Genomic DNA, 27,161 nt, shown 5'->3' with positions numbered 1-27,161 from the left:
AGCTCCCAGTCAAGCCTTATTATTAGAAAGTTAAAACACTGTCCTCTATGCTATCCACCTATCCACAAACCCCACTAAGTTCTACATCCACATTAATACAGTGGCACCAACTCAGACATATGTACAATGTTTTCTCTGCTTTTAGATAGCAAATTCCTAGATGGAGAAGGCTATGTTTTATGCTTCTTTAAGTATAGCACCAAACACAAAACAGGCATTCAAAATATGTTTGTTTCCATCTTCCCAACTTTCCACTCCCCTCTCCCAGGGGCTTGCACAGAGATACTCAAAAAACATTTGCTAAATCAATCAGCTATTTCCAGACACTGAAAAATAATGCTGCCTTCCACTTACACTTTCTCCACATAAACCAAGAATCTGTATTGATGCATATTACTATAGCTCATATTTTAGTAATCTTAAGGTAACATGCTACAAAAGCCCAAAAGCCACAGGCAGATTTAACTCAATAAAATTTTTTAAATTCTGTGTAATAACAGACACAATTAAAGTGGTTAAAGATAACTCATAGCTTTATTTTTCCCGTTCATTATTGTTATGCTGATTTAAAAACTTCCAAAATATTTTTACCTCTCCTTGCAATTACTCTTTTATGAAAATTTTTAAACCAGCTTATGTTTCATACAAAATCCTCTTTTAAGTAGAATTTAACTTAGTTTATAGCAGAAATTGATGTCTATACAATATTTAAAGTCTTCCTATTCATGGACATGCTAAAAACTCTGTTTAATCAAGTCTTTTTTGTCTTTCACTAACATAATATGGTTTTCTTAACATATGACTTGTAGTTTCCTATTAAATTTATTCCAAGAAATGTAGTGTTTTTTATTGTGAATGAGATCATTTATTCTATGAAATTTTATGGTTATTATTCTTATATTTCATTTATATATAATTTTGCTCATTGAACATACATCTGGCTATGTCACTGAAGTCACTAGTTTTAATTATTCTATCAATGGATTCTCTTCTTAGATGAAATTAATGAATTAATTTAGGTGGCTAGGACGTCTAGTAGGATATTAGTTTTGATATTAAACATTCTTGTCTTGTTCCTATCTTTCATAGGAATGTTTCAAAGGTTTCAAATATTTTCCCCTAAAGCATGACTTTGCTCTCAAAAAAAAGTTGAAAGATAAATGCAAAAAATAGGAGAAAATATTTTAAATACACATGACAAAGAATAATGAGTTAATATCCGTAATATAAAGAGGATTTCTACCAATCAATAAGAAATAGACTAAATGATCTTGTTTTTTTAAATGAGCAAAGGATATGAATAGGCTATTTACAGAAATAATTAAAATAGTCAAAAAGCAATGACATGTTCAATGTCACTATTAATGACATGCAAATTAAACAATGAAATACTATTTTTCACATATCAAATTGGCAACTGTATATAAAAAATTCATAGCATCCAATATTGCCATGGTTGTGAGGAAATGGGGACATTCACACACAATTCTGAAATTGTTGCAAATTTCTGAAACTTAATTTCCTAGAATCTACCAAAATTTAAAATACACATATCCAATCTACAAATCTAGCTATAGATGCAAAAAGATAACTATAAGGATGCTCATTATGATTTTGTTCATATGGAAAACTGGAACTAGCCTAAGTGTTCACCAACATGGGGTTAGACAAATTAAAGTATAAACATAAAATGCAATACTATGCACCAATTTTTTAAATGTGAACTGAGAGAATATATTGAAGGTATATTTGTACGGTGTATTATAAGTGCTTAACAAATATGTATACATGAAAAAAAGTATTTTTGTATGCACATAGAAAAAAAGCCTATAAGTATATACACCAAACTGCCAACAGTGACCACCTTCAGGAATACGGGACAACAGTAAAAATTTTGCCTTCTGTACTTCTGTGTTGTTCGAATTTGCTAAAATAACTATGAGCTAAATTTCAAAAGGTTTATTTCTGGTGACGTTTTTCTCTCTCTCTCTCCAACTTCTCTGTTTTATGATCATGGTAAGAGCACGAGGGACTTGCTTTCAACGCCCAAAATGCGGAGTGCTCAGAGAAATGAAGGCTGTGCACAAAAAATGTTTGGGAATCCTTGGCTTCATATATATACATATATATTTGGTATAGCCATTAATTCTACTAAACTCATAACCTGAAAGCACCCACAGCAGAAACCGAGACCTAAACAGAGTGGACAACTCCTTCCATCAAGCGCACACTACATAGCCCATCTTTAGCAGAACTTCTTTAATTGCCTGGGGGGGGGCGGAAAGAATTTGAGGAAAAGCTCAAGTTTCCATTTTTCTAATGAAGCCTGGCCCACGGAGCAACCTGCATCACCAAATCTCCAAAGAATCTACAGTCTCCTATTGAACAGAGTCCTAAGGCCTTTTCCAGGCGAAGAAGCCAGTGTCAGAGAGCCAGATTGGATAAAGGGGGAAGCAATATAAGGTAAACGAGCCGACCTCGGGTACGCAGACCACGGCTTGGACCGTGACCTCTGCAGGAACTTGAGCTGTGCGGCCGCAGGCTATTTAGGGAACGCCTCTAAAAGAGCACTCATTTTTCAGATTGTGGTTGAGTGTACACGACAGGAGTGTCCAACGAAAGTTAACTCCTCTCCCAGCTGGCTGGGCGGCCCCCGAATATGCCGATCGGGGCCCGATGAAAAACTCAGGGAAAGACAACCTTGGCCAGGCGTCGTTAAAAGGCAGGGTACGAACGATTCTGGCCCTACTTGGGACTTCAGACCCAGAAGCTACCGGGAGAACATCCGCGCGAGAGAAAAAGTGATGGCGCTTTTCAAAGAATCTTAACTAGCTCACCTAGCACACCGTCTTAACGAGTACCCAGCACACATTTCACGGCCATCACTGCGGCCCTCAGTCAAGATGGCCCCCAGGGTTCGCCCTCGCCGCGGCGCACGCGCCGCCCTGCCGATCCGCCCACATTCTCCGCGCCGGCACCGCCCACTCACCCGCTACACCCCTGCCCTCTCTCCCCAGCCTCGCCCCCTTTCTGACAGCCCCCGCCCGTCCAGGCTGCCGGGCCCGGAAGTGGATGTTGCTGCCCGGCGGAGAGGACGAGGGGGAGGGGAAAGTGCTTCCGGGGAAACGGGCTCCGGGTTGGTGTTTGTAAACTTGCCTCGGTCCAGGCGAGGGCAGCGGCGGCCGCGGGATTGCCACGGTGTGCTGGGGCCTGGAGGAGGCGCTGCGGGGTGGGGGAGGCAGCGGTGCCTGGAAGGTAAGAGCACGCCCCAGAGAGCTCAGCGTCGTCCGGACAGACGGCAGCGCTTCAGCAGCTGGGAGGCCGCGGGGTGCCGCGCGGTAAGGGGGAGGGGAAGGGAGGAGGGGCGCGTGGCGAAGGGAGGGAGGTCGCCCGGGGAGGGAAAGGGGCCGCGCGCTCGCGCACCGCCGCCCGCTAGTGAGTCTGGCTGGATCCCGGGCCGGGCAGAGGGGAGCTTGCTTGGAGGGGACGCGGGCGCGAGCACGCACCTCGCGCGCTCCTCGGCGCTCTCCTGCTCTGCTCCGGGTTTGTGCGGTGGGCAGAGCGCCTCACGGCTGGAAGGAGGGAAAGCGCGGCCGTGGGCTTCGTTTCCTTGCTTTCCACCTTTGCAGAGAGTTTCCGTACCTTCGGGCGGACCCGGAGAACGCGCGCTGTGCGCTGGACCGGACATACACTGCCAGTCTGGGTTCTGCTGGCTCCCCAAGCGCCCAGCGATGGCCTCCAAGCTTTCCTCCTCCGCAACTCTGGCCGCGTCTCTGTGGAGTGAGAGCTTCTCAGGCCGGCCCACTGACCACAAAAACCCCAAAGTACCTCCGCCCCCTTTTTCCAGTCCTAAGACAGCAAATTGAAGTGCTTGCCATGTTGGTAGAGTTGCTGCATGGGCAGTCCCAGTTACTTTTGCTCCTGTTGGCTGCTCTTCCTTGCCCAGGAGACCATTTCTACTACAGACCTAGAAAGAAAATTATTGACTAATGTTCTCTTTCTGAGTTTCACAGACAGCAGACAGCAAAAAAAGTTCAACCCACCACAGGTTGCATGGCCTGAGGATGTTGCACTTAACTGCCCCATCTCACTTTCTGGTTTCAGGTTTCTCATCGGAAGAATTCAACCGGAAAACCAAGACTGGCAGACTGTCTTTCTTCAGACTATAGGCTGGAGCCAGGCAGAGTCCAGGACTTCTTGGAACTTCTGTCTTTCCTTTGGAGGACACTTAGTTCTATTTGAAGGCAAAGGCAGTTCAATATGGCAGCAGGACTGAAGGGGCACAAAAGAGGAGTCGTTACAGTGATTTGGTGACAGTGCTTCAAACAACAGTGTCTTAAAGAAAGGTGGATCAAGAACCTCCAGAACTTTTGGGTTGCATTAAGTGAGAAGTCAGCATGGCTCAGGTAAAAAGCTCTAGAACCCTCCTACTGCAAGATCACTGGGAAGCGTGTTTGCAGTTTCACTCTTGAATGCTACCTTAGACAACATATTGACCAACCCCAGTGAGCCAAGCTCTGTATTAAGCACCAGGGGGAGATCTAGAGGAAGGAAAGGAGACAGTCCACAGCCCCTGCCTTCAGGGAGCTTCCATTCAAATGAAGGAGGTAGGCTATACTGCATCACAGGCGCTGATGGGATATTTGCAAAGTGGCATGTACTCAGTTTACACTTGCTACATTAAGTGGTGAGGGGCACAAGGGAGTTAACAGTGGTGAATGCTTCATTTGTTTTTTCAACAGGAATTGATTGAGCTCATGTTAAACACAAGGCATTGTGCTGGAATACAAAGATGAATAAGACATTGTCCCTGCCCCCAGCAAGCTTCCAGGCTAGTTCAGTCTGGGCAGGATGGAAAGACAGTATATTATTCATTTTTATAATCACAGCACCTTATGTAGTGGCTTGATAGTATTAGGGCTCAGTAAATTTCTGTTGATTGAAGAAATGTGCAATAATAGAAATGTGTACACTGCAGAGGAGGGAATGATACTGCTGCCTGGGTGACCAAAGAAGATGCAGTTTAAAGAATGCATAGGATTTCACTAGATAAACAAGCAGAGAAGGACATTTAGACAAAGGCAACTGCGTAAGCAGGGGCTTTGAGACGTGATAGAATATAATGAGGTTGGGGAGACTGCAGGTAATTTGCTACTTATGGAGCCAATTTAAGTGGGGATAGTTAGGGAAAGTAATGGGGAAGAGGAGTTGATTTCTCCTGGAGAAGTAGGCCAAGTCTAGCCTGAGGGCCTTTTGTGCCTTGCTGAGGAATTCGACTTTATTCTATAGGGAATGGGGACTCTCTGAAGAATGTTAAGCAGCACAGTGATGTCACATTGGTGTATTTAGAAGGTTATTGTCATTGTGGGGGTGGAAGATGGATTAGAGAGGCAGGACAACCGGATGGGCTATTTTAGTCACATGTGCATGCATCCCTGAAGCTTCTCCCAGCTTTCTTCCAGGGAACCTCCCTTGTAAGTCTCACTGGGATGGCAGCCTGATTATAGTTTAATTGGCTTTCTTCCAGCTGCCACTTTATACACAGCTTCCTCCTTTCCATGCAGAGTAGGAGCCCTTTGGTTTCTTCTTCCTTTGTCTGTTTGTAACCCACTTCACAAAACGGTGTTTACTCTTGTTCTGAGAAGGCTGCCTTTCAGTAAGTACTCACTTCATGCTGGACACTGCTAAGCATTTTACATATTCATTTAATTCTCATCAGCCTCGTAAGGGTGGGTATTATGATAGGCATTTTGCATTTGAGGAAACAGGCTTAAAGAGGATGAATAATTTGCCCAAGATTATACAGTTTGCAAATGACAGATTTTTAACTCCAAAGCCCCTGAAGCCAGGGGGAAAGGGTCCCAAGCTATACTGATCCTCCAAAGGAATTAACTCTTCCTTAAAACAGTTGCTGATTAACTGTTTCTTCAAAGTTTTTGTTCATTAAGAAAAGTATATTCTCTAGTGCTGGCTAAACAAGTTCAGTTTGAAAAATGTAGCAGCCAAAAAGTGACAATATGCTGAAACATCCCTTGCTTAAGTAGTCTTGTAAGTCTCTGTGTAGAGCAGAGAATAAAAAAGTGTGGTCATGCATGCACATATATAAATGGCATAGGGGGTCAAGAGAAATTGAATATTCAACTCTAAAATCATATCAAATAGTTTAATTTGTTTATCCTTTGTCATTGACAACACATAGGGAATTTAAAATATAAAGGGCTCTGATAGAATATATGGTTGGCACCGGTGAGGTCTGCCAATCAGAAATGGGCTCTTGAAGCTGAATGCTGTTTGGAGAGGAAGTAGTAAAGTCCCCTAGGAATCTCCCATTTCAGTGGGTCATATGGATGGACCTTCATATCCACTCACATTTAAGGCTTAGAAGTAACTTGAAAGTAATACATACACTCACACCATACCTAGCATAGTACCAGTGAAATAGACTTAGCCATAATACTTGGTTATTCAAGTATTATTAAATGCTGAGGGACAACAGAAGAACTAGTTCCTTGTGAGATGAGTTAGGGAGGGCTCTTGAAGAAAGCGGGGTTTGAAAGTGAGAATGGACACCCCTTGGAGAGAAGCAGTTGGTAGCTAGTTGTGAAAGGTAGTTCAATAAGGGATAGCAGTCTGTTTTTGCCCTGCCCTGCCAGGTGACCTAACACCTCATCTCCTTTCAACTTAGGCAAGTCTCCTGGCTTGTGAAGGCCTGGCAGGTGTGAGTTTGGTTCCCACTGCAGCCAGCAAGAAGATGATGCTGAGCCAGATTGCCAGCAAGCAGGCTGAGAATGGCGAGCGGGCAGGTAGCCCTGATGTGCTGAGGTGCTCAAGTCAGGTACAGCGCTTGAGTCCATTATGGCACCTAGAGGTCGGGTGGGCCAACTGTCAGGAGATGCCCAGCTTTGATTCTCCTGTGCTTCTATTTTGGGAAGTGGGGAAAGGACGTCAAGCTGGGTAATGAATGAATATGGGTATTTTAGATCACTAAAGAAAGTCTGTTCTCTACCTACTCTCCTTGAGACCTGGGGATGTGGAAAGGAAATGGATGAGTACTTTCTCTAAACTTTTGGGGCAGATGTTTTACTCATATTTATTGTTTGTGTGCCCGAAAGCAGCATCTGATCTCCTGTCTTGTGTTTTGGGATGGACATTTAGATTTGATTTGTATTCAAAGGGCCACCGAAAAGACAGTGATAAGTCCCGGAGCCGCAAAGATGATGACAGCTTGGCTGAGGCCTCTCATTCAAAAAAGACTGTTAAAAAGGCAGGTAATGGGGTAATCCCCCAAATTGGCACAGTTTGTAATGTGATAATCCTCCTCTTTTTTCCCCTCTCTGACTCAACCTGGAGCTTTCCCTAGACATTTTGGTCCTTCACAACCAGTGAGTGTGGCACCCTGATTTCATGCAAAGGCCACTTTAGTAGTTGATCTCTGCCCTCTCTGGAACATCCTTGGTGAGGGAAAGTGGGGTGAGGGCCAGGGAGCATGAGATCCTTTGGCAGAGGGGCAGGCAGACCCCCTCAGGTCATATTCATAATGTTGGGTTTGATAAGGCAGACAGCTTACCCACCCACCTCTTAAAAGACCCAGAAGAGGGTCTTTTAACATTATGGGATGTGGGAGGTGACAACATCTTTAGTCAGAGTCAAGAGAAAAGCAAACCAAGCAAAAGAGTTTGAAGGAAGCAGGGTTTGGAAGTGAGGAGGGTTTCTTGGTCCAGCAGCTGGAAGGCGACCCAGAATAGAATGGTATCTGCAGGGAAGCACAGAGATAGCCTTATGACATGCCTGATTATTGCCCTCAGGTGGTGGTAGTGGAACAAAATGGTTCTTTTCAAGTAAAGATTCCCAAAAATTTTATTTGTGAACACTGCTTTGGAGCCTTTAGGAGCAGTTACCACCTCAAGAGGCACATCCTTATTCATACGGGTAAGTCTCTTGCCTGTATTCAGAGGGGGAGAATAGTCTATAGCTGGGTGTGTGTGTGTGTGGCCCTTTTTGGGTATCTTTTAAAAGACAAGTATTCCGGGGAGGAATGTAGACCCGGCATCGTGGGACGGAGAACATCTTCTTGACCAAAAGGGGGATGTGAAAGGAAATGAAATAAGCTTCAGTGGCAGAGAGATTCCAAAAGGAGCCGAGAGGTCACTCTGGTGGGCACTCTTACGCACACTTTAGACAACCCTTTTTAGGTTCCAAAGAATTGGGGTAGCGGGTGGTGGATACCTGAAACTATCAAACTACAATCCAGAATCCATGAATCTCGAAGACAGTTGTATAAAAATGTAGCTTATGAGGGGTGACAGTGGGATTGGGAAAGCCATAAGGACCACACTCCACTTTGTCTAGTTTATGGATGGATGAGTAGAAAAATAGGGGAAGGAAACAAACAGACAAAGGTACCCAGTGTTCTTTTTTACTTCAATTGCTCTTTTTCACTCTAATTATTATTCTTGTTATTTTTTTGTGTGTGCTAATGAAGGTGTCAGGGATTGATTTAGGTGATGAATGTGCAACTATGTAATGGTACTGTAAACAATCGAAAGTACGATTTGTTTTGTATGACTGCGTGGTATGTGAATATATCTCAATAAAATGAAGATAAAAAATAAATAAATAAAAAATAAAAGAAAAAAAAAAGAATCACTGGGACAAATGGCAATTCTATGTTTAACTTTTGGAGGAAACACAATCTGCTTTTAAGCATCTTAGAAGCAATTATTTACAAGGAAGTTACAAAATACTCATCTAGTCATGACTTTCCCTAAGAAACTTCATGCAACAACATTTTACCCATCTGCTTCTTGAAGGCTAAATGAGATGGTGGTTAAACTCCTGGGCTCAGAAAGAGACCACCTGTGTTCAAATCCTGGCACCACCTTTCTAGCTGTGTGATCTCAGGGCAAATTAACCTGACCTCAATGTGTCTCTATTGTCTCATGTTTAAAACAAGGTTATTATGAGGATTGTTATGTCTGAGATTTATTAGAAGGATTAAATTAGATTATATATATAATATATCTATAGTATATATCAGGAGTTGGGAAGCTATAGTCCATGGGCCAAATCCAGCTCACTGCCTGTTTTTGTAAATAAAGATTTATTGGAACACGGAAAAAAAAAAAAGAAAAAAAAGAAAAAAATAAAAGACAAGTATTAGAAATGGAGGAATAAAGTAAGTTAATGAGGTAGAGAGATTGCATGACTCTGATGCCATGGAGTCAGGACCTTTAGGGATACTTCCCCATTTATGGTAGCTTAGGTGCCTACACATTGCCAAGAGTTAAGTTGCTGGGGAGACACTTGGAATGAGGTCCCTACCATATATGCCTCCTGATCTTCACTTCTCTCTCTGCCTGGGCCAGGGGAGAAGCCATTCGAATGTGATATATGTGATATGCGTTTCATCCAGAAGTACCACCTGGAGCGCCATAAGCGTGTGCACAGTGGCGAAAAGCCTTACCAGTGTGAACGGTGTCATCAGGTAAGGCTCACGTGTCGTCTGGTCATCTATTTCCCCCCACACACACACACAGACTTTTCCTCAGCAAAGGCCAGCCGCCAACTTCCTGCTTAACACAGAAGACCACCTTACATTCCTGGCCATGACAGAGTCAGCACCTGAGGAGGTCCTTATGCAGCTGATCATGGGGGTGAGGAATCATCGGAGTAATTGCAGTAATGTAATGTCGCAGCATTTCTTGAGCGCTGACTATGTGCCAGCCACTGTCTTGAACATACTCTGCCTAGATTATTTCATTTAATCCTTACAATTCCATAAGGGAGCTGTTGTTATCCTCATTTCACAGATAGGGAAATTGAGAGAGAGATTAAATTTTCCAAGGACACAGCGAATAAAGGTCAAAGCTGGGATTCAGTCCAACTTCAGGGCTTGAGCACTGTGGAGGAAGAGATACCAATCTCTGCCCTAAGGGGTATATCTGAAACAAGTGTGAGAGCCAGGACCAGCAAGAGGAGCAGGAGATGAGAAATGATAACAGCTAACAGTTGCTAGATGCTGTGCTAGGTCTCAAGCACTGCTCCACACTCTGACATTGAATCTTCAGAACACTAGAATGAAAAGCTCCATGAGAGCACATTTTGTCCCTCAGGTTCTCCACTATATCCTCAGTACCAAGAACTATTATCTACCACAAGATAGATTCCTAATAAACACTTGATGAATAAAGGAGCCATGCCATGAGTATTTTAGCCCCACTTTACAGACTGGTGTAGAGATTAGAGGCTGTTAGATAACTCGTCCGAGGTCCCACAGCTAATAACTGATGGAGCCAGGATTCCAACTCTGGTTCCAGAACTTGTATTCTTAACGACTGTGCACTTGTGCAGTCTGTGTACATGCTGAGGGGTCATAAAGTTTGACATGTCTCTCCTGGTGGGGAACACAGATCTGACCAACAGATGGCTGGCTGAGTTTCTCATCTTAGGCACTTAACCTTCCCTTTTTTCTCAGTGTTTTTCTCGGACAGATCGATTACTCAGACACAAACGGATGTGCCAAGGGTGCCAGTCCAAGACTTCCGATGGGCAGTTTCCTCTATAGGCGCAGGGGGCCCCAGGTGGTGGGAGTAATCAGAAGAGTCTACTGAAGAGTGTATCTACTCTGGTCTGATGGTCCCACCACCACCCCGTCTGCCCCTGCCACCTTCCTGGAAGAGTGGACCCAAGAAGACCAGAAGAGTGCATCAGGGGACAGTGGCTCCAGAGCCTCAGCTCTGTAAATAATCTGAGACTATGAGTATCTTGGGGAAGTTCCTACAGCATTCCTGGGTGGGGAGCTAGTCCCCAGGCCCTTGACTGAGGTCATAGGAGAGGCACTCAAGGTACAGGACCAAGACTGAAGTATGGCTCCCACAACCGTGGACTCCAGCTGGCAGCTGAAATGGACAAGATTGGGGAAAGGGGTGTTTTGTTTGTTTTTTTCTTGTTTTTGTTTATCCAAAAGCAATTTCAGCAGGTAAACTGTGGATACAGATAATCTGGAGGAATAGAGTCCTGGTCCAAAGCAGGGACTATGGCTGGTCCAGCCCTCCCCCAAAATTGAGTTTTTAGTTACAGTTGATCCTCACTTGTTCCCACAACCCTGCACCTTACCTCCTATTTGAGGGACAATAGGATCAGGAATGGCAGCTGAGCTTACTTGGGCCTTCTTATACACTGTGGGGACAAAAGGAAAAATAGTGGGAAGGCAAACCAGGACTGGATCTAAGAAGAGTAGACAGGTACCTCTTAATTCCTCAGGAGAAGAGCAAGAGTTGTGCCTATGGGGGTTGTAATGGTCTCTGTCACACAGGTACTTGATGGGGTCAGATCAAGTGCCTTTTGGAGGAAACTTGGTGCATGGGGGCAACCATGAAGCCCTTTCCTTCTCTGCAGGCTATTGATCTTGGAGATAGCTTGTGGCTACCTCTCTGCCATTGACTCCTAAAGCCAGGCAGAGGTACTGAGCAGGGAGTCATGGGTGTCAAGTAGGTTCTCTCTCCTGCTCGGGGCTAGTCCCAGTAGGTCAACAACTGTTCAGGAAACAAAGGAATTGGATGTTCCTTGGCATGACTATTGAGCAGTAGGAACTGTTCTCCTTGCCTAAGTCCTATCACTGTATTCCAGTAGAGGAGGTAGGGGTCTGACCTTTGGTCCCAAAGAACAAGATCTTGGCTTCCTTCTTGATGGCCATCCCAACCCAACAAAGAATGGTTTGAAGGGTAGGGTGGGGTGTGCTGTGAAGAAAGGACTGAGGAAAAAACCTATTGTAAGTTTTATTCTTAACCAATATTCTTTGCTCCTCTCTGCTCCAACACCACCACCCTATTCACCCTCAAAAAAAGTGATGAGGGGTGTGTGTGTGTGTGTGTGCATGTGTGTGAGTATGAGTGTTGGTGTGCTTGGAGGAGATGGCATATTATTGAGCCAAACCCTTCTCTAGTCTTCAGCTTATGGGCGGATGAGTATAAAACAGACTCCTACCCCCACAACCCTGAAGGGTGCTTGAAGTCCCAGCAGGAGCTGAGGAACTCACTTTAGGGGAAAGGAGGGCTTTGTTTAGGAGGAGTTTTTTTAGATTGATTCAACGGGCTGATGGTTAGGGAGTTTCTAACCCAAGCCGGGGTTGGGTTAGAAAAAAAGATGAATTTTCTAAAGTGAAATAAAAACGCTCCTTCCTACCAAGGAAAGGATTCTTATGGGAGGTTCTGAGGGTTGGTTAACCCCCACTGTGGCCTGTCCCACCCTTTGGGGGGTGATGGGAACTGTCTTAATAGTAATCATGGAAACTGGGTGAACCTGACCGCCAGGTTGTAGTGGGTTTCACCAGGAAGTATGATTTCATCTCCCAGGAAATATAAGGAATAGATAGCAGCAGCAGCAAACTCCTGGCTATTCCTGTTCATAAGGGAATAAGGAGAGTCCACCTTACCTCCAAGGTATGAGTATTTCAAGGAAAAAGAAAGGAAGCATAGGACCCTTTAGGATTTCCCCGGTAGCATCTGAGATACTTTGGAGGAGACACTGAGGCATGTGTTGTCTGCCTTGTATTCTAGCTGGCACTCCCACTTGATGTGGCCAAGAACCTAGACCTCAGTCCTTGGATCTACCCTGTGGTCCCTACAAGCAGGGGTATCTGCATGTGAGCCAGCCCCCTTCCTGTTAGAGGGCTCTGCCAGGGCTGGGATTGTTCTGTCATTTCACCAGAAGCTCTTTTGAAAAGTGAGTCCTGTCTCCCTGCCACTTGCAACTAATCTGCTTGGGATCTGGTGGTGTGGGTGTGTGTGGGTGAAGGAAATCACATAAATGATCTATGACCCTACCAGTGTGAATGTGTTCTAGGTCAGAATGTGCCATGACCCTCCATACAGTCCGCAGCTGCTTGTCTGGGTGGGTGGGAGCAAGAGAACTGAGTGTATGTGCAAAGGGCTATGCCTGCCAAGGACTGGATGTGGGGAAACTCCGGAGCATATGGTTTGTTCACTTGTCCAGGTGCTGATGTTCTGGGGCTGTGGGTGTGTGAGGAGTGATAGAGGGCCCAGGAGCCCCACCTATACCCCAGGGAAACCCCAGTCTTCAGACTGTTGGAAAAGGTCCTGGGTCTAAAGCCCCACCCGTCCTTTGCTAGGGTGGGGCCTAGCACTGGAAAAATGCCTCAGGTGTGTTTGGAGTGAAGGGAAGGGGAGATGGGGCAGGCTCTCCAGGACATGGGATTTGGGGATCTGGGAAAAAGTAGCTCCAGTTCCTGGGTAGGCTGCTGCATCAGGCCCTACCAGCCCTGCCCTTTCCAGCACCCCAAGTCTTTTCCATCCACCTCCCACCCAGCAGCCTCCTGTCATCACTTAGCTACTGATTTTGCCCCATGGCTTGACATTGGAGGGTTACATGAGGAGTGGAGCCCAGCCACAACTTAAACCCTCTCCCACAAGATGCTGTTTGCCTCTGCTGTGGCCTTGGGGCTTTTATCTTCAACAGTTCCCCTCCTACCCCTCCTCTCCACCCTCTTTTTTTTTTTTTTTAATATACTTATTTTGCTATTGGGGGAGGGAAATAACAAATGAACAAGATCACTTTTAAATGGTAGTTTTTATAAGATGTTATAAACTTGTATCTTTTTACCATTAAAGTGCAGTGTATGTTCCTTCGTGATATATTTAGGATATTTAAATAAACAGAAAAGGGTTTTTCTACATACCACCTCCTCTTAAGAATATCCTTTGGGGAAGCTTTTCTGGGGCCAGAACGGTTCTAGCGGTTTTCCTACACATGCCCCCCAATATGATCACCCACCCTTTCCAGCACCATATAAACCAGGTGTTGCTCCACAGAGGAGCGAGTAAAAATAAAAACAGCATCAATTTTGAACACAAGAAAAACCATGCACGGCAGGACAATCAGGTTTGATACCAGCAAATGCAGTGTTCTGTAGCCCTCCTATGTTAGAAGCACCTGAGAAGTGAGTTCACTAGGCCATCCCAGTCCTGATGAATCAGAACTAGATTGTTTCCCAGAGGGTGGCATCATGATTTCTCCTGCACATTCAGATTTGAGAGCATCTTTGTGCCCTCAGGTGGCTGGAGGAGGAATGAACATGTGCTTTCCTGAGGCCCAGGCCAAACAGCCTGCTTTGGCCTTGGTGAGGGTAAAGCAAAATGACAGCTGTGGTTTGCAGTAAGACTTTATTGTATGTTTGGATGGGAGAAACTCCCCACTCCTTGATGAGGTAGGAAAGCAAGGAGGAGACAGCTCTTTTGGGTGTCACTGAACATGATGTTAGGTTGTGCCCACTCCTTTGTGGTAGATAAGTCCCCAGGCTGCCGCCTAGTAGACCCCGTCCCCACACAATTCCCATTGTCCTTCCCCCAGAGGGAAGAGCTCTGAGGTGAGTGCCCCTACCCCTTCAGAAAGGAGGAACCCCTGCTTCCTGAAAGCAGGGATTGACGGTGGTTGTGATGGCACTCTTGTAGAGAGGATTGCTGTCCTGAGGAAAGAAGGATTATCAAGAAGGACCCCCAAATTCCTCTTCCCCTTTAGTCCTAACAGGCCAACCTAAAACTTGAGCAGGACTCTAGTAACTGATGGAAGTGGGCAGAGGAATAAGACTAAGTGTGCATGGGAGGGACATGATCTAGGTGGGAGGAGTAGGAGCTGGGTGTGGGATGGGAAGCAGAGAGCAAGAAGGATCCAGCCCAGTGGGATAAGAGGCAGAGCCTCCTCACCTGCTTCCAGTTGAGTTGCTGCTGCTCCTTCTCAAAGCGACTGTATTCCCGGCGGTCATAGATTTCCACTGAGAGCCGGTAAGCCAGGACCAGCCCCAATCCTACTGCCACGATACCCCCTACACAGCCCAGCACAATGGCCTGAGTGTGGTCTACTCCCTCTGCAAGGGAGAAACGACACAGACTTCTCAGGGCTGGAGCCTAGGAACAGGTCAACAGTTGCCCACACCGTCCAGCTCCATCTATCCTCCCCAGTCCTGCCTGACTTTGAAAGCAAAAGGAACCCAGCAGGATCCAAGTTTATCCTCAGTGCCCAGAGCCTTAGCCTTGTCCACTTGGTCCATGACCTCTACCTTTGCCCTGTGATTCAAAGTTCTGCTTCAGCCTTCAGCCTGGTCTCCCATTATCTTTAACTCCCCATCCCCAGAGTCCCAAGGCCCTGCCCGTTACACTTAAGCACTCCACTGGACATGCCTACGACATCCTTGTCTACTTACTCTCTTGGGGTCTCACTCTCAGCACGACCCTGCTTCCATCATCATGCTCCACCAGGAAGAAGAATAGCTGGTTATCCAGGGTCCTTTCTTTGCACCAGCCATCATCCAGGATGGGGTTCAAAGCCAGGGTCACATTGGCATGGGCACAAGCCATGCTGCAATTGGTGGCCAGGGCACCAGTACCGAAGGCTCCACACTCTGCGCAGTCCCTGCCCAGCGGACCCCAATAAGTTACTAGCTAGGCAGTGGTCACCCACTGGTCCTTGCCCACACTTGCAGGAAAGAGAGCAGGCAGGAAGGAGTGGCTTAGCTTGCCCTCCAAAATGCAGGCTGTTAGGCTCACCTGTGTCTCTCACATGGTGTCTTGCACCCTGGGCACTGATCACACAGGGCACCATAGTAGCCATCCAGGCACTGGCAGCGGTTGCATTTGCAGTGTCCGTGCCCACTGCAGAGCCCACCCTCAGGACTAATACAGCTGTGCGTGTCCCCACTGCACTCACAGGCTCTGCCCGAGCGGTTGGCACGACAATAACACACTCCGCATTGGCAGCGGCCAAAACCTGGGGCAGAACCATGTACAAGGTGACAACCATACTCCCAACACACGATTGGACATCACATGCCAACTAGGCTGCCTAGAGCTGATTTAATTCCCCACACGGGCCCACAAAGTCAGTCCCTCCCAGGTGTGCCAGACACATCTTCCAACTCACACCAGAATTTTCAATACTTGCCTATGGTGCCATGATGCTCCCAGAGCCTAAGTACCCTTGGGGGAGCCTCTGACCCCACCCATCTCTCAAAACGCTCCAGGTACCTCCACAGAGGATGCCCTCATGTCGCTCACAGCTGGCATCATCACACTCGCACAGACGTCCAGAGCTCTGTCCACTGCAGCTGCAACGTCCACACTGGCACTCTCCCTTCCCACTGCACAGGGGCCCTGTCCCGTTGGGGACCCGACAGCCAGACTCCAGATCCGGGGAGGACAGCTCTGCCTCGGAGCACTCACAAAGCCGGCCCAGACGGCCAGGAACACAGCTGAAAGGGAGAGAGGGCAGAGAGAAGTAAGCAAGTTTGACCAGGCCTTGACCTGTGTTTCCCAGGGCCTTCTAAACTCAAGCTCCCGCAAGAGTTGGAGAGAGAGTGGCTGAAGGGACGCTGGAGTACAGTGGAGCACCAGGGGGTAGAAGAGTCTGGGGAGTTCTGACTAGGGGAGGGTCTCGGCATATCTGGGTTTCTTCAGGGGATGAAATTCCGGGTGAAGGCTTAGGATGTCTAGTGACTCAGGGGGGTAGATAGGAGGCAAAGGAGGAGGAGATACAGGGCTGGTAACCAGTTGGGTGAAAGGAAGCAGGAGGCCCTCACCTGCACACCCCACATTGTAGGTGCCCCTGGCCATCACTGCAGTGGGGAGCCTGAGGCTGGGTGTCACTGCAATTACAATCGCACAGTGTATGCAACTCCACAATCAGCTCCTCTGAGAAGCCACGGGCCCGGAACCTCAGAAGATGGGGCTCTGCGAGGCAGTGAGTGGCTTGGAGGGTGACCCAGAAATTCACCTGAGGACAGGGGGCAGGAATAATGAGAGAGACTAGGATTACACACACACAAACACTGGACCCACTGGTCATCTAGAACATTTACTAAGGGGTAGGGTCATGCTAATACCCGTCTCCTAGAAACACACTTGGGGGAGACCCTCATTACATCCTGTCAGGAAGGATGGATGGAGGACTACCCTGTGCTTTTGCTTTGTCCTCTATGCAGCCCCCCATCATTTCCCACCTGCTTCAATTTCCCACTCCCACCCAGTCTTCAATCCCATTTCCTTCCTTGTGCCTATCCCAGCCAGCACTCACCGTCTGGTTGATTCGGACATGATTGCATTGGCCCCGGTCCCCAGCCTCACCCTCCCTCTCCTTGGGACCTCCACACTGCGATTCATAAGAGATATGGACCCCAGGAGGGAGTGAAGAATGTTCAAGGGTTACAGTGGATGAAAGGCTCTGTGGGAAGAGAGGCAATGAGTAACCATGAGTAGGCAGGACTCCAACTCCACCTTCTGCCTCTCCAGCAGCTCCAAATTCAGCCAGAACCCTGCCCTCTGCCCTCCTTGAGGCTCCTTCCATTCTGCCCAGTCAGGAGGCATTTCTGGAGCAAGGACTTGGCTTGGCTGGCCAAGCACTATAAACATACAGTGACCATGTTTTTCAAACCCCAAAATCAGGACGTATAATCTGTGTGCGTAAACATGTGCATAAATGGTCTAAAGGACAGATTCTTTAAATTGGGTTTGTTCTGAGAAATATGATACTGTCTCAAATTTTCTTGCCATGGGTTAAGGACAGGGTCCTTATCATCAAGAAGCTTACAGTCTAATTGCAAAGATAAGACCTAAACCCAAGAAACACTTAAGAATTTTTACAGTTCTTTCAACCCGTAAAATTCTATGATTCCTGCGGAGAATATCCCTGAATTGTTTATAAGCTTAGTGAAAGCAGGCTCCATCCAGATCTCACATTCTTTGTATACAGACTGGAAACGGATGTCAGCCCTTCCATTTATTATCTGTGTGACCTTGGACAAGTCACTTAGCCTTCTTATGTCTATTTCCTCATCTGTAAAATAAGGGTGATAGTAGTTACCAGGCACAGGTTTGGTGGGGTTAAATGAGACAGCAAACAGTGTGTGTACCTTGGACGGCGCTTGGCCTGAACTAAAACCTCAATGAATGTTAGTTCCCCTCCTTGTCCAGAGCAGGACTGCGTGTCCTGCATGTATCAGACACTTCAGATTTATGAACATATGACTGAGTGGATGAACTAATAATGATAGCCACGTGGAAACCATAGGTAGGAGCTGTGGAGTGTTAGATTAAAGAAAACGATCATTCCCTCTTAGTCCTGCCACCTCCCAACCAACCCCAGGCCCCTTTCCACCTTTCCCCCGTGCCTACCCTCGCCACTTTCCACCCCTTCCTCAAGCCCCTCACATTATACGCGTCCATGATGAGCTGCACCACATTGCTGGAGTCCTCACTCAGCTCCCCCACTGCAGACTTAGGAATCAGCTTACTCAGCTCCTGAGGGATAAGGAGTTGAGGGAAAATGGTGGGTCACAGCTCCAGGGAGATGCACTTCAGGGAGCCTGGGGCAAGGGCATGTTGGAAGGAGAAAGGGTCTTTGGGGGAACTGCTATAAATAGGCTGGGGCGGGATCTGGTACTCAGTTCTCACCTGATAGACAGGCAGCGTGGCACTGGTGACAGCGAAGATAGGCTGGATGTTTGCTGCAGAGAGGGCCTGGGCTACCTGACCCACGGAGGGGTAGTCCTAAGGTAGGGTAAGGGCAAGGTGAGCACCACAGATGCCCCCCGAACATGCAAAGTGTCCTCAGCCCAGGGAATCCTGGAACGAGGATCCCACCAGTCAGAACCCTGGAGGCTTGGCAAGGAGTAGGGATGTGGGAGGGAGGGGGTGACAGATTTCTTGTCTGAGCAGCTGGGGATACACAGAGAGGGGGAACTGCTGGAAAACACAGGTGAGTGTGAGGCTGGGGGTGAGGGTCCTAGGAGGAGAGGAGGTGTGGCAGGGATGAGGAGGGGCGAGGTGAGGACAGTGACTCACAAAGTCTGGGCTGCGACTGTAGAGGCCATTGCTGTCCAAGTGGCAGTGCCCATCACTGGGCATGAAAATGCCACCCAACTTCCCATCCCCAGCTGTGTGGAATGTGTCATCTGAGGTGAACACCAGCAGCCGGGACACATTTCTCCAGCCAATCTGCTCCTGGAGTGAGGTGGGGGCTAGGCTGTGTACCTGGGCATGGCCCAAGCCACCCCAGCTAGTTCTATGAGCCAAGGACTTGGCCAGACTCATTCTGAGTCAGTTGGTCCTTCCGCCTGCCTCCAGTTCCCTGCTCTCTCCCCAGCCCCCAAAATAGGGCTGCTGTCAGCCTTCGGGAAATTAAAAAAAGAATGCCTCTTCCTCAAGATACTTTATTCCAATCTACCAAGAGAGGTAAAAATAAATATGCAAGTCTATAATGACTATGATATGAAATGAATGGCACCTACACAACTGTAGGTGGCAGGCCTGGCCCCAAACTGTCTCCAGGCTCACCTGGCAGAGTGCAGCCTGCAGAATGGCATCAAAGCCACCTTCAGGTGAGTCCAGGTTGCCGGACACGCTCTGCCGCCCCACCTCCCGCTCGAAGGCCTCAGCATCAGCCGTCAGGGACAGCACATGGTGAAAGCTGAAGGGTGGCTGGCAGCGCTCCAGCCGGGTGGGGCAGGGGTGGCGCAGCTTTGAGGGCACTGTGCTCACAAAGGGCAGCACTGTTTTGTCCACGAAGGAGCCAAAGCCTGGAAGAGGGGAGGCATGAAGGCTGTGCCAGAAGTCACAGGGCAGCAGCAGGCAGGAGGGGTCACTGCTGAAGACTCAGAAGGGAGGAGCCCATGGAAAGTGGGGGGTGGAGGTGAGGGTGGGGAGACGGCCATACAGAAGATGCTGGGAGAAGGTGCTCCTAGAGAGCCGGGGCCCAATACCTGGCAGAGGTAAAGGAGTGAGACCACCAGATGCAGGAGGTGGCAGGTGGAGGAGATTAAGGGGAGGGCACAGCAGGGTCAGGAAGAGTTTCTTGAAGGAGGAAGAAGGTGCGAATGGAACATGGGGTGTAGGAGCAGAGTGAGGCAAAGGATGGGGATCTTGAACAGAGGAGAGGTGAGCACAGAAACCTAGGTGTTTCCAAAAGACCCTGAGTTGAGACAGTGGTAGCAGGTCGGGAGGTCCAGGGCAGCTGTCGGACCCCAGGGAGCTGTCTGAATGCTGTCTCTCTGGACTCTGAGCCTCAGTTACTCCTTCTTTAAAATGAGGGGTGGGACCGGACATTTCTTAAGTCTTCTCCAGCTCTGACCTTGAAGGTGAGCATCCGGGCTGTGGTGAGGGTTGGGTGGGTGTCAGTAACCTGTGGTCTGGCCGGGTCTGTTAAAAACTGGAAGAGGGCAGTTCAGGGCCCTTGTGTGTCCCGGACATTGTCAGAGGCTAAGGCAGTGATTGAAGTCAGGTCAGAGGCAAGGATTGACAATGTAGGGGGCAACGCCCGGCTCACCAATGCGCACAGAATGGGTGACTTCTTGCAGCTGGACCAGTAGGGCGCGCCCGAGCTGGCGCACGCGTTCCAGGTCATCCTTCATGGAGTAGCTCAGGTCCATGAGGTAGTATAGGTCCACCGGGTAGCCCTCGGCACGGAGGAAGCGGACCAGGAGCCGCTGAGGCTCCCCTGGAGGGCGGCGAGGGGGCGCGGGTGTGAGGTCAGCGGGGCGCGTTCGTATCCCAACCCAAACCTCTGCGCCGACTCCATCTTCCCTAACTCACCGGGCCGCAGGGTGACCCGCACCCGCTGTGGCGTCAGCTGGGTGGCCCCCTCGCCGCGGATGCCCTGGCTGAGCGGCTGGTCCTGCAGCACCTCCTTCCGGCCTCGGGGCTCCTCCAGCTCCTCCGGGGGGCAGCCCTGGGCCAGCAGCTCCTCTCGCCGGGCGCAGCGCCGCGACTCCGCCTCTCCCGACGCAGTGAAGTTCTGGGCAGCAAGTGGAGGCGCGTGGCGACCCCCGACCCCTGCTACGAGATCCTCAGCCTGGCTCCTAGAACCATCCTTCAATCCAGGCCACCTCTAATCCCTCTTCTCTCAGTCAACTCCCTGTGCCCCTCTGATTCCCTCCCCTCCCCTTTCTTCCAGAACTACCCTTGATCCCTTATCCTTTCCCACTGTCAGAGCACCACTTCCTATAGCACACCCATGCCCCTACACTTATCTTGATTCCCCCTTTCCCCAGTCACCCATCCTTCCCTCCCCCTAGGGCCACAAACTTCCTGTTGAGATCTCAGGGGTCTCAAAAAAAAGAGTGGGGGGAGCCTGGCCTCCTAGTCCAACCTCTCCTGCATGCTCAGGCCAAAATGGGAAGGGGGTTGGGCAAAGACCCACTTCCTGGAAAGGGGAAGGACAGGGACAGAACAGGAGTTTCCTCTTCCCACCTAGTGTGTCTGGCACCCCGGGGACCCGCTGGGAAGCCACAGGGGAAGGAAATGGTTAGTGCCGCTTCTCAGCTGGCCCAGGTGCCAGCCTCTGGTCTGGGGATTGGAGGAGACAGACACAGACCTGACTATCCCTACAGCCCCATCTCCCCACCTGCAAGCTGGCACCTCTGCCTCTCTGCATCCCGCAGACTCTGAGTCTCCCCTACCAGCTTTACTCTTTGCCTTTCTCCTGGGCTCCTTCAGCCTCTGTAACTCTGCCTCCTGGAGTTTGCCCTCATCTCTTAACTCAGAGCCTACAATGATCTAACTCTCCATATTCCTGTGAGGAGTTCTGCTCCTGCCCCCATCCCCAACTGGAGCACCCCTCATGCCCTGCTACTCAGTTTGCCATGTCATTTTAGGGCAAAAGACAGCCTTGTTTGACCAGCCACGAGGACCCCTCTCCCCAACATCTTTCTCAGCTGCTCACTCCTCACTCAGGTGTCTGAGGAGTTTCCCCCACCAAACCTCCAGGCTTCAAACCACCCCTGCCTCCCGACCCAGTCACAGGCTGCTGAAACCCAGGATCATACATAAACAGGTTCAGAAACTCAGTCACACCCTTTCTCACATGTGTACATGCACAACAGGTCATTTTAATTACCTATACACGAACATGAATTCCCACAAGCACATACTTCCTCCAAATTTATGGTCACAAGCCCTCTCCATTAATTCACAAATACACAGACATAATCACACACACATAGAAGACTTGCATGTGTGTGGATGTATGTGCACACACAGGAGTCCTGTATGCACAAACTCGGTCACACACAGGACCGCAGAGCGCACCCAGGAAGCCACACCCATGCCCACAATCACGCATAGGAGCCTTGTTCACACATCTATCCAGGCAGCAGACACACATACACACCGTTCAAAGCCCACAAGCCCATCTTTACCAGTTGCTTGCACCATGCACAGCTGGGGTGCGAGAGGATGCACTGCTGGCAGGAGGGAGCTGGCTGACAGGACCCCAGCAGGGACTGGTCAGGATCCCCCTGTTCCGTGTCCTCCCCTGGGGATAGGATCTTGGCATCTGACGCCCTCTCGCACCTGCTCAGGGCCAGCAGGAACCCAAGGACCATTGACAAAACCACCATGGCCTGTAATAGGGGGTAAAGGGAGATGTGTGGGTCCTTAGGGTGGACCCCAAGTTCTTGGACCTCCAAACTTAGCATGTAGTTGTCACTCTCAAAACCCCACCTCAACTCTTTATCTCCCCTCATAGTTTCACTTCCCCCCGTGGATTCAGCAGTTTCTTCAAGATGGCAGTAGGGGCAGGTACCAAGCTGGGTTAGGGGCCCCAGAGAAGACCCTCCTCCCTCCTGGGTGCAGGCTTCACTTTGAGGGTGGGCAAAATGCCCTGACCAAGGGCCTGGGGAGGAGGCCTGGAGGTACTTAGTGCTACCCACTGGTCTCTTCACCAGGTTGCCAAGCCATCCTGGGGTGGAACCAACGGGAATGGACTGGATTCTAGTCCTGCCTCAGGCACCCCTGCCTGTGCAATAAATCATACTTTCTCTCTGGGCCTTAATGTTCCCATCTGTTTAGTGAGGGAATTGAATAAATTATCGGTCAGTCCTTGAAGCTTTCACATTCTTGCATTCTAAATAAGGGAAGAGAGTCAAAGTTTTTAAATAAGGGAAGAAGGTCAAGGGGTGGGAATGAGAGGAAAGAAAGCTGGAGTGGAGGAGAGACTACATGAAAGAGGCAGCAGAGGCTAGCTCTACTTGATTGACCTGGTAGCAAGGAGAATGAGGATTAGACCACAAGAAGAACTTTCTAAAGGACCGGGATAAGGGAGGAAGGAAGGCCAGGGTTGGTAAAATTTTCTCTTTCCTGGAACTTTGCACAAAGGAAATCTATACTGGATAAAGAGCCTGGAGGCAGGGTAATTCCTGAAATGACCTCTGGGATAACTTAGAGAAGAAGAGGCAAACTCGAGATTTTTTTAAACTTATTAATTAAAAAATTTGAATAGACAATCCATTCCTATGGTTCAAAAATCAAAAAGTTAAAAAAGATGTATAGTTATTGGGACAACTGAAAAAATGGTATATGTATAGTATGCTTTATGTCAATGTTAAATTTCTTGAATTTGATAACTCTATTTAACATGGTTATATAAGTGAATATCCTCATTCTTAGGAAATGTACCTGGAAGTGTTAAGTATTAGAGGAGCATGTTATATGCAACCCACTCTCAATATTTAGATAATAGATAGATATATTTATATTGATAGATAGATAGGTGAAAGAGAGAGAGAAGGAAAGGAAGAAAGGAAGGAAGAAAAGAAAGTAAGTTGCAAATGCTAAAGTTGGTAAATCTGAATATCTGGGTGAGGTGACATACGGGAGTCCTATGTATTGTTTTTGTATTATTTTTGCAACTTTCCTGTAAGCTTGACGTTATTTCAAAATAAAAAGTTTTTTTTAAGTAAACGTTAGAAGGAAAAAAAATTTTAAGATATGTGGTGAGAAGTCTCCCAGCCCATCCTCCTGCACCCAGTTTCCACATCCACCCCAAATAAATAAGCAGTTATTCATTTCTTATGAATCTTTCCAGAGATTGTTTTATGCATATACAAATTAATATGAATATATAGTAGAATGCTTTATATACAGTTTTGCACCTTGCTTTTTTTCTTTTAAGTACTTTTTTTGGAGATTTTTCTACCTAGGAAAGAACTTCCTCATTCATTTTTACAGCTACGTAGATTCCTATTGCATGGATATACCATAGTCAATCAGTCCTTTAGTGATGGCCATTTAAATTGTTTCTAATTTTTCACTATCACAAACAATCTTACAACGAAGATTCAAGCTCACACATTTATTTCACATGTGTGCAAGTGAATCTGTGGGATAAATCCCTTGAAGAGCATTTGCAGGTCAATAGACATGCATAATTTGTAATATTGATGGGTATTGCCAATGTGGTCTCCTTAGAATGTACCAGTTTACCTTCCCATCAGCAGTGTGTGAGAGAGGCCATACAGCAAGTGCATCTTCCTCAGCCTGGGCCTAGACTCAGATTCAGATGCTCTGCCTGGGGTGTGGAAAGGGGTGGGTAGGGTACCCCTCCCTGTCCTGCTCCCCACTACCTGTAACTCCAGGCACAGTGTGTAACAGAGCTCCACCCCTCCGTGGGAGGCCCAGCCAGGGCTCAGTCTCGGTGTAACCTCAGCCCTGCTAGCTCTGCACGCCTGTGGTCGGCGAGGCTGGGAGATGCTGCAGCACAAAACCCAATTTTGACTCCTTTCTTTAAGGAGGGGCCCCTGTTACTGCATTCATTCCCCAGGGTGAGGCTAATCCAGAGACCCCAAGCCACACTCATCTCCCCTAAAGGGGGCCCTGGGCCCACCCCCTGGACAGTCCTCCCCAATCCTCTTCTCCAAACTCTACCCCCTTTCCAGGAACACATACTCTACCACTTGCCTGTTGCTCTCAGTCTATCTGTTTCTCTTTCTCTCTAACCCCTTCCTATTTAAAAATTTGATTACATCTTTCTGCTGCTTTTCTCTTCTCAGCCTCTTCACAGTTCTTTGTTTTACTTCCTTTTTCCCACTGATCCTAAACATAAAATGGCAGAATCTTCTATTTAAAGCCCCTGTTTTTACAACTGGAAACCTAAAGCCCAGAGTGGTAAGTGGCTTGCCTGAGGTCACACAGCGAACTAGAGGTAGAGCAAAGATTGAGACAGGGCAGTCCTCTCGGCTTGTTTGCTGCTTTCCTCCCCTCCAACCATGGCAGCAGCAGCAACCAAGAGAGTTGTGTCTTCTCCCACCAGCCCCAGTGAGCTCTACCCAAACCCCCTTCTCTTTCCTTGAGGGTCTTCTTCCGTCTTGCCGTCTCTCTCCATTGTGGTTGTCCATGTTTCTCAACTCAGTTCTGACTTTCTTACCCCTTGTTGCCCCCTCAGCAGCTGAGAAAGTCTCTCCCTAACCCATCCAGGCCTCCCAAGCTAAGCAGCATCCTCTGCTGCCCACTTGGAGTCACAGAGAGGGGACACAACTGATCTAAGGGGCCCCAGTCTCCCAGGAGTGTGGCATCTGGCAGTCAAGGTGCCAACTGGAAGAAAAGTCTGAGCTGAGGACAAGGAATTGGGTAGTGGAGATGGCAGCTGGGGAGTAATGTTGAGAGAACCCTACCTTGGCACAGTCCTTGGCGCACAGGAGGCACTTAAGTAATAGCCTCATGCACCCCTCCCCGCACCTCCTTTCCCTTCCTCCCAGCCCCACTCTTCCACTCTTGGGAAATTGATGCAAGAAAGATGGTGGAAGGAGGGGGGGCAGGAGGGGGGTTGTGAAACTGGGGGAGGAATCAGGGACAACATACAGGGATCTCGGGAAGGCAGAAAGGAGTTTGGAGTCTTCCTCAAGTTTAGACTGGCCCCTGGGTGTTCTCAGGTCAGAGCCTTCTTCCAGGAAGACTGGGACCAGGTGGGTCCTGGGCCTGCAAGGGGAAGTGGCGGGAGGGCTGGTGCCCGGGTACTTACAGGTGCACGCAGTCAGCCCTTCCTCCGGCGGCAGTTGCAGCCTTTGTGTACAGATCTGCATCTGGCTGGGAGGCTACAGAGGAGGAAGTGACACGCCCTGGGGTGGGGGAGACTTGGGGGTGGGGGTGGGGGGTGATTGATCTAGGAGAAGGTGGGGCAGACAGGAGTGGGGCTGGGCCAACAGTGACAGGGATCTGGAAGAAGGAAGCTCATCTATTGAGCACCTCCCATGCACTGGGTGAATCACGATGTTACATTTAATACAACCACCTCAGATGGGTGTTAGTATTCCCCCATCTGACAGGGGCACAGATGGAGACATAGAGGTAAGAAATAAAGAACTTTGCCCAAGGCTGCACTAAACCAGCAAGTGGCTTGTCTGGGATTTAAATCCAGGTCTGCCTGCCTCCAAACAGACGATCTCTCCACTTCTTCACGTAGGAATGTGATAGGAAGGGAGAAAGAGGGAGGCACCGAGTACAGGAGGGTGGGGGTTGGGTGGGAGAAGAGACTTGTTTATTTTGAAAATGCAGTGCCCATTGTATCACAGTTGGTGCTTCATTATAGCATCTCCAGAGTCAAACTGTCTGAGGTTGAAATCTTGGCTCTACCACTTGCTAGTTGTGGAAATTCCAGTAAGTTATTTAACCCTTCCTCTGGCTGTTTTTACATCTGTCAAGGGGGCTCATAGACAGGATTGTTGTGAGAATTAAGTAAGATTAATTCCTATCAATTGCTTAGAACAGTGCCTGGCATGTACTGATGGCTTGATAACAGAGTCCATAGGGATGAACAGTAATGGAGGGAAAAGAGGAGAGGTTTTGAGAAATTCAGGGGCGATGCAGCTAGGAAGCTGGAGAATGGGGCCCAAGTCCAGGCTCCGAGAATGAGAATGGGTGGGCAAGGGGTCAAGGTGATAGTGGAGCCTGGGAAAGGGTGGAAGAGTTCAGACGAGTTGCTGGGAGCAGCAGTGTGCCGGGGGTCGGCAGTTGGAGCCGAGGTAAGGATGAAGCCTGCAGGTTGGAGAATGGGTGGTGGAAAATGTTCATGTAATTCAACCCTCCACACTTGACCTTGGGGAGCTCTGAGAGGGAATTGGGACACAGGGTCTGTGGGCAGGGACCGGCTTTACCCAGCTCCCTGCTGTAGCCACTGCACCTAGCAGTGCCCTTCTCACGGCAGGTGCTCAATAAATGTCCCAGGTTTGTAGCTGCTGGGAGGAGGCAACTGAAGAGAAGGGGCTCCTCCTTTGGGTGGGCTTCGGCCACCGGGGCTGTGGGACAGGACCATCTGCCCCTCCCCCACAGCAGGGTTACCATGGCAATGACCTCTCCTTCCCTTCAGGCCCTGCGGTTTCCTCTGCA

At 48.5% G+C, this 27,161-nt stretch overlaps 3 protein-coding genes across 27 annotated transcripts in view; 1 reads left to right on the top strand and 2 right to left on the bottom strand.

The window, feature by feature from the left end:
• The window catches only part of CSAD (cysteine sulfinic acid decarboxylase), an 82,106-nt gene extending 73,989 nt beyond the window's left edge, over nt 1-8,117 (bottom strand). For 3 of the 18 annotated variants that reach the window (XR_005218514.1, XR_005218515.1, XM_037847636.1), the window contains exons 1-3: nt 4,044-8,110; nt 3,507-3,967; nt 3,157-3,248 (exon numbers count right to left, since the gene is read on the bottom strand). Coding sequence is in view for 13 of the 18 variants with exons in the window: in XM_037847636.1 (XP_037703564.1) it covers nt 3,157-3,248; nt 3,507-3,967; nt 4,044-4,055 (565 nt within the window). In the remaining 5 variants the exon portion in view is untranslated. Of the gene's footprint in view, nt 1-2,837; nt 2,926-3,156; nt 3,249-3,506; nt 3,968-4,043 lie in introns of those variants that run through there. The other 15 variants (XM_037847634.1, XM_037847639.1, XR_005218516.1 and 12 more) reach the window with 13 other exon arrangements.
• On the top strand, nt 2,337-13,719 carry ZNF740 (zinc finger protein 740). Of its 4 annotated transcripts, XM_037847668.1 has the most exons (7): nt 3,111-3,338; nt 4,105-4,406; nt 6,686-6,835; nt 7,175-7,264; nt 7,806-7,929; nt 9,366-9,484; nt 10,475-13,713. In XM_037847668.1, exons 2-7 carry the CDS (start codon nt 4,398-4,400, stop codon nt 10,562-10,564), a joined length of 582 nt encoding a protein of 193 aa, XP_037703596.1. In that variant the 5' UTR covers nt 3,111-3,338; nt 4,105-4,397; the 3' UTR covers nt 10,565-13,713. The 4 variants fall into 4 exon arrangements, with proteins under 4 accessions (XP_037703594.1, XP_037703596.1, XP_037703593.1 ...); XM_037847666.1 differs by lacking the exon at nt 3,111-3,338 and adding an exon at nt 2,337-2,463 and having other exon boundaries at nt 9,366-13,719; XM_037847665.1 differs by having other exon boundaries at nt 9,366-13,719.
• ITGB7 (integrin subunit beta 7) lies at nt 10,784-25,874 on the bottom strand. 5 transcript variants are annotated; one of them, XM_037847629.1, is made up of 15 exons: nt 25,798-25,874; nt 22,199-22,402; nt 20,595-20,796; nt 20,329-20,499; nt 19,341-19,582; nt 18,849-19,007; nt 18,459-18,554; nt 18,216-18,305; nt 17,083-17,229; nt 16,589-16,782; nt 16,038-16,261; nt 15,561-15,780; nt 15,218-15,426; nt 14,721-14,881; nt 10,784-11,178 (listed from the first exon to the last, which is right to left on the bottom strand). In XM_037847629.1, exons 2-15 carry the CDS (start codon nt 22,397-22,399, stop codon nt 11,158-11,160), a joined length of 2,337 nt encoding a protein of 778 aa, XP_037703557.1. In that variant the 5' UTR covers nt 22,400-22,402; nt 25,798-25,874; the 3' UTR covers nt 10,784-11,157. The 5 variants fall into 5 exon arrangements, with proteins under 5 accessions (XP_037703557.1, XP_037703555.1, XP_037703552.1 ...); XM_037847627.1 differs by lacking the exon at nt 10,784-11,178 and adding an exon at nt 14,164-14,482; XM_037847624.1 differs by lacking the exon at nt 10,784-11,178 and having other exon boundaries at nt 14,164-14,881.
• Between the last annotated feature and the right edge of the window lie 1,287 nt (nt 25,875-27,161).

Source organism: Choloepus didactylus, chromosome 8, assembly GCF_015220235.1.
Source record: "Choloepus didactylus isolate mChoDid1 chromosome 8, mChoDid1.pri, whole genome shotgun sequence".
Taxonomy (NCBI): domain Eukaryota; kingdom Metazoa; phylum Chordata; class Mammalia; order Pilosa; family Megalonychidae; genus Choloepus; species Choloepus didactylus.
This window is presented reverse-complemented; position numbering and strand designations above follow the sequence as displayed.

Excerpts from the sequence above, each read along its gene's own strand:
- ZNF740 (XM_037847666.1), top strand. Across the intron at positions 6,836-7,174 it reads TGCTGAGGTGCTCAAGTCAG|GGCCACCGAAAAGACAGTGA; the intron begins GTACAGCGCTTG and ends TTGTATTCAAAG. Across the intron at positions 7,265-7,805 it reads CAAAAAAGACTGTTAAAAAG|GTGGTGGTAGTGGAACAAAA; the intron begins GCAGGTAATGGG and ends TATTGCCCTCAG.
- ITGB7 (XM_037847624.1), bottom strand. The coding sequence starts at position 22,399 with ATGGTGGTTTTGTCAATGGTCCTTGGGTTCCTGCTGGCCCTGAGCAGG. Across the intron at positions 20,797-22,198 it reads GTGCATGGTGCAAGCAACTG|AACTTCACTGCGTCGGGAGA; the intron begins GTAAAGATGGGC and ends CTTGCTGCCCAG. Across the intron at positions 18,555-18,848 it reads ACAGTCGCAGCCCAGACTTT|GACTACCCCTCCGTGGGTCA; the intron begins GTGAGTCACTGT and ends ACCCTACCTTAG.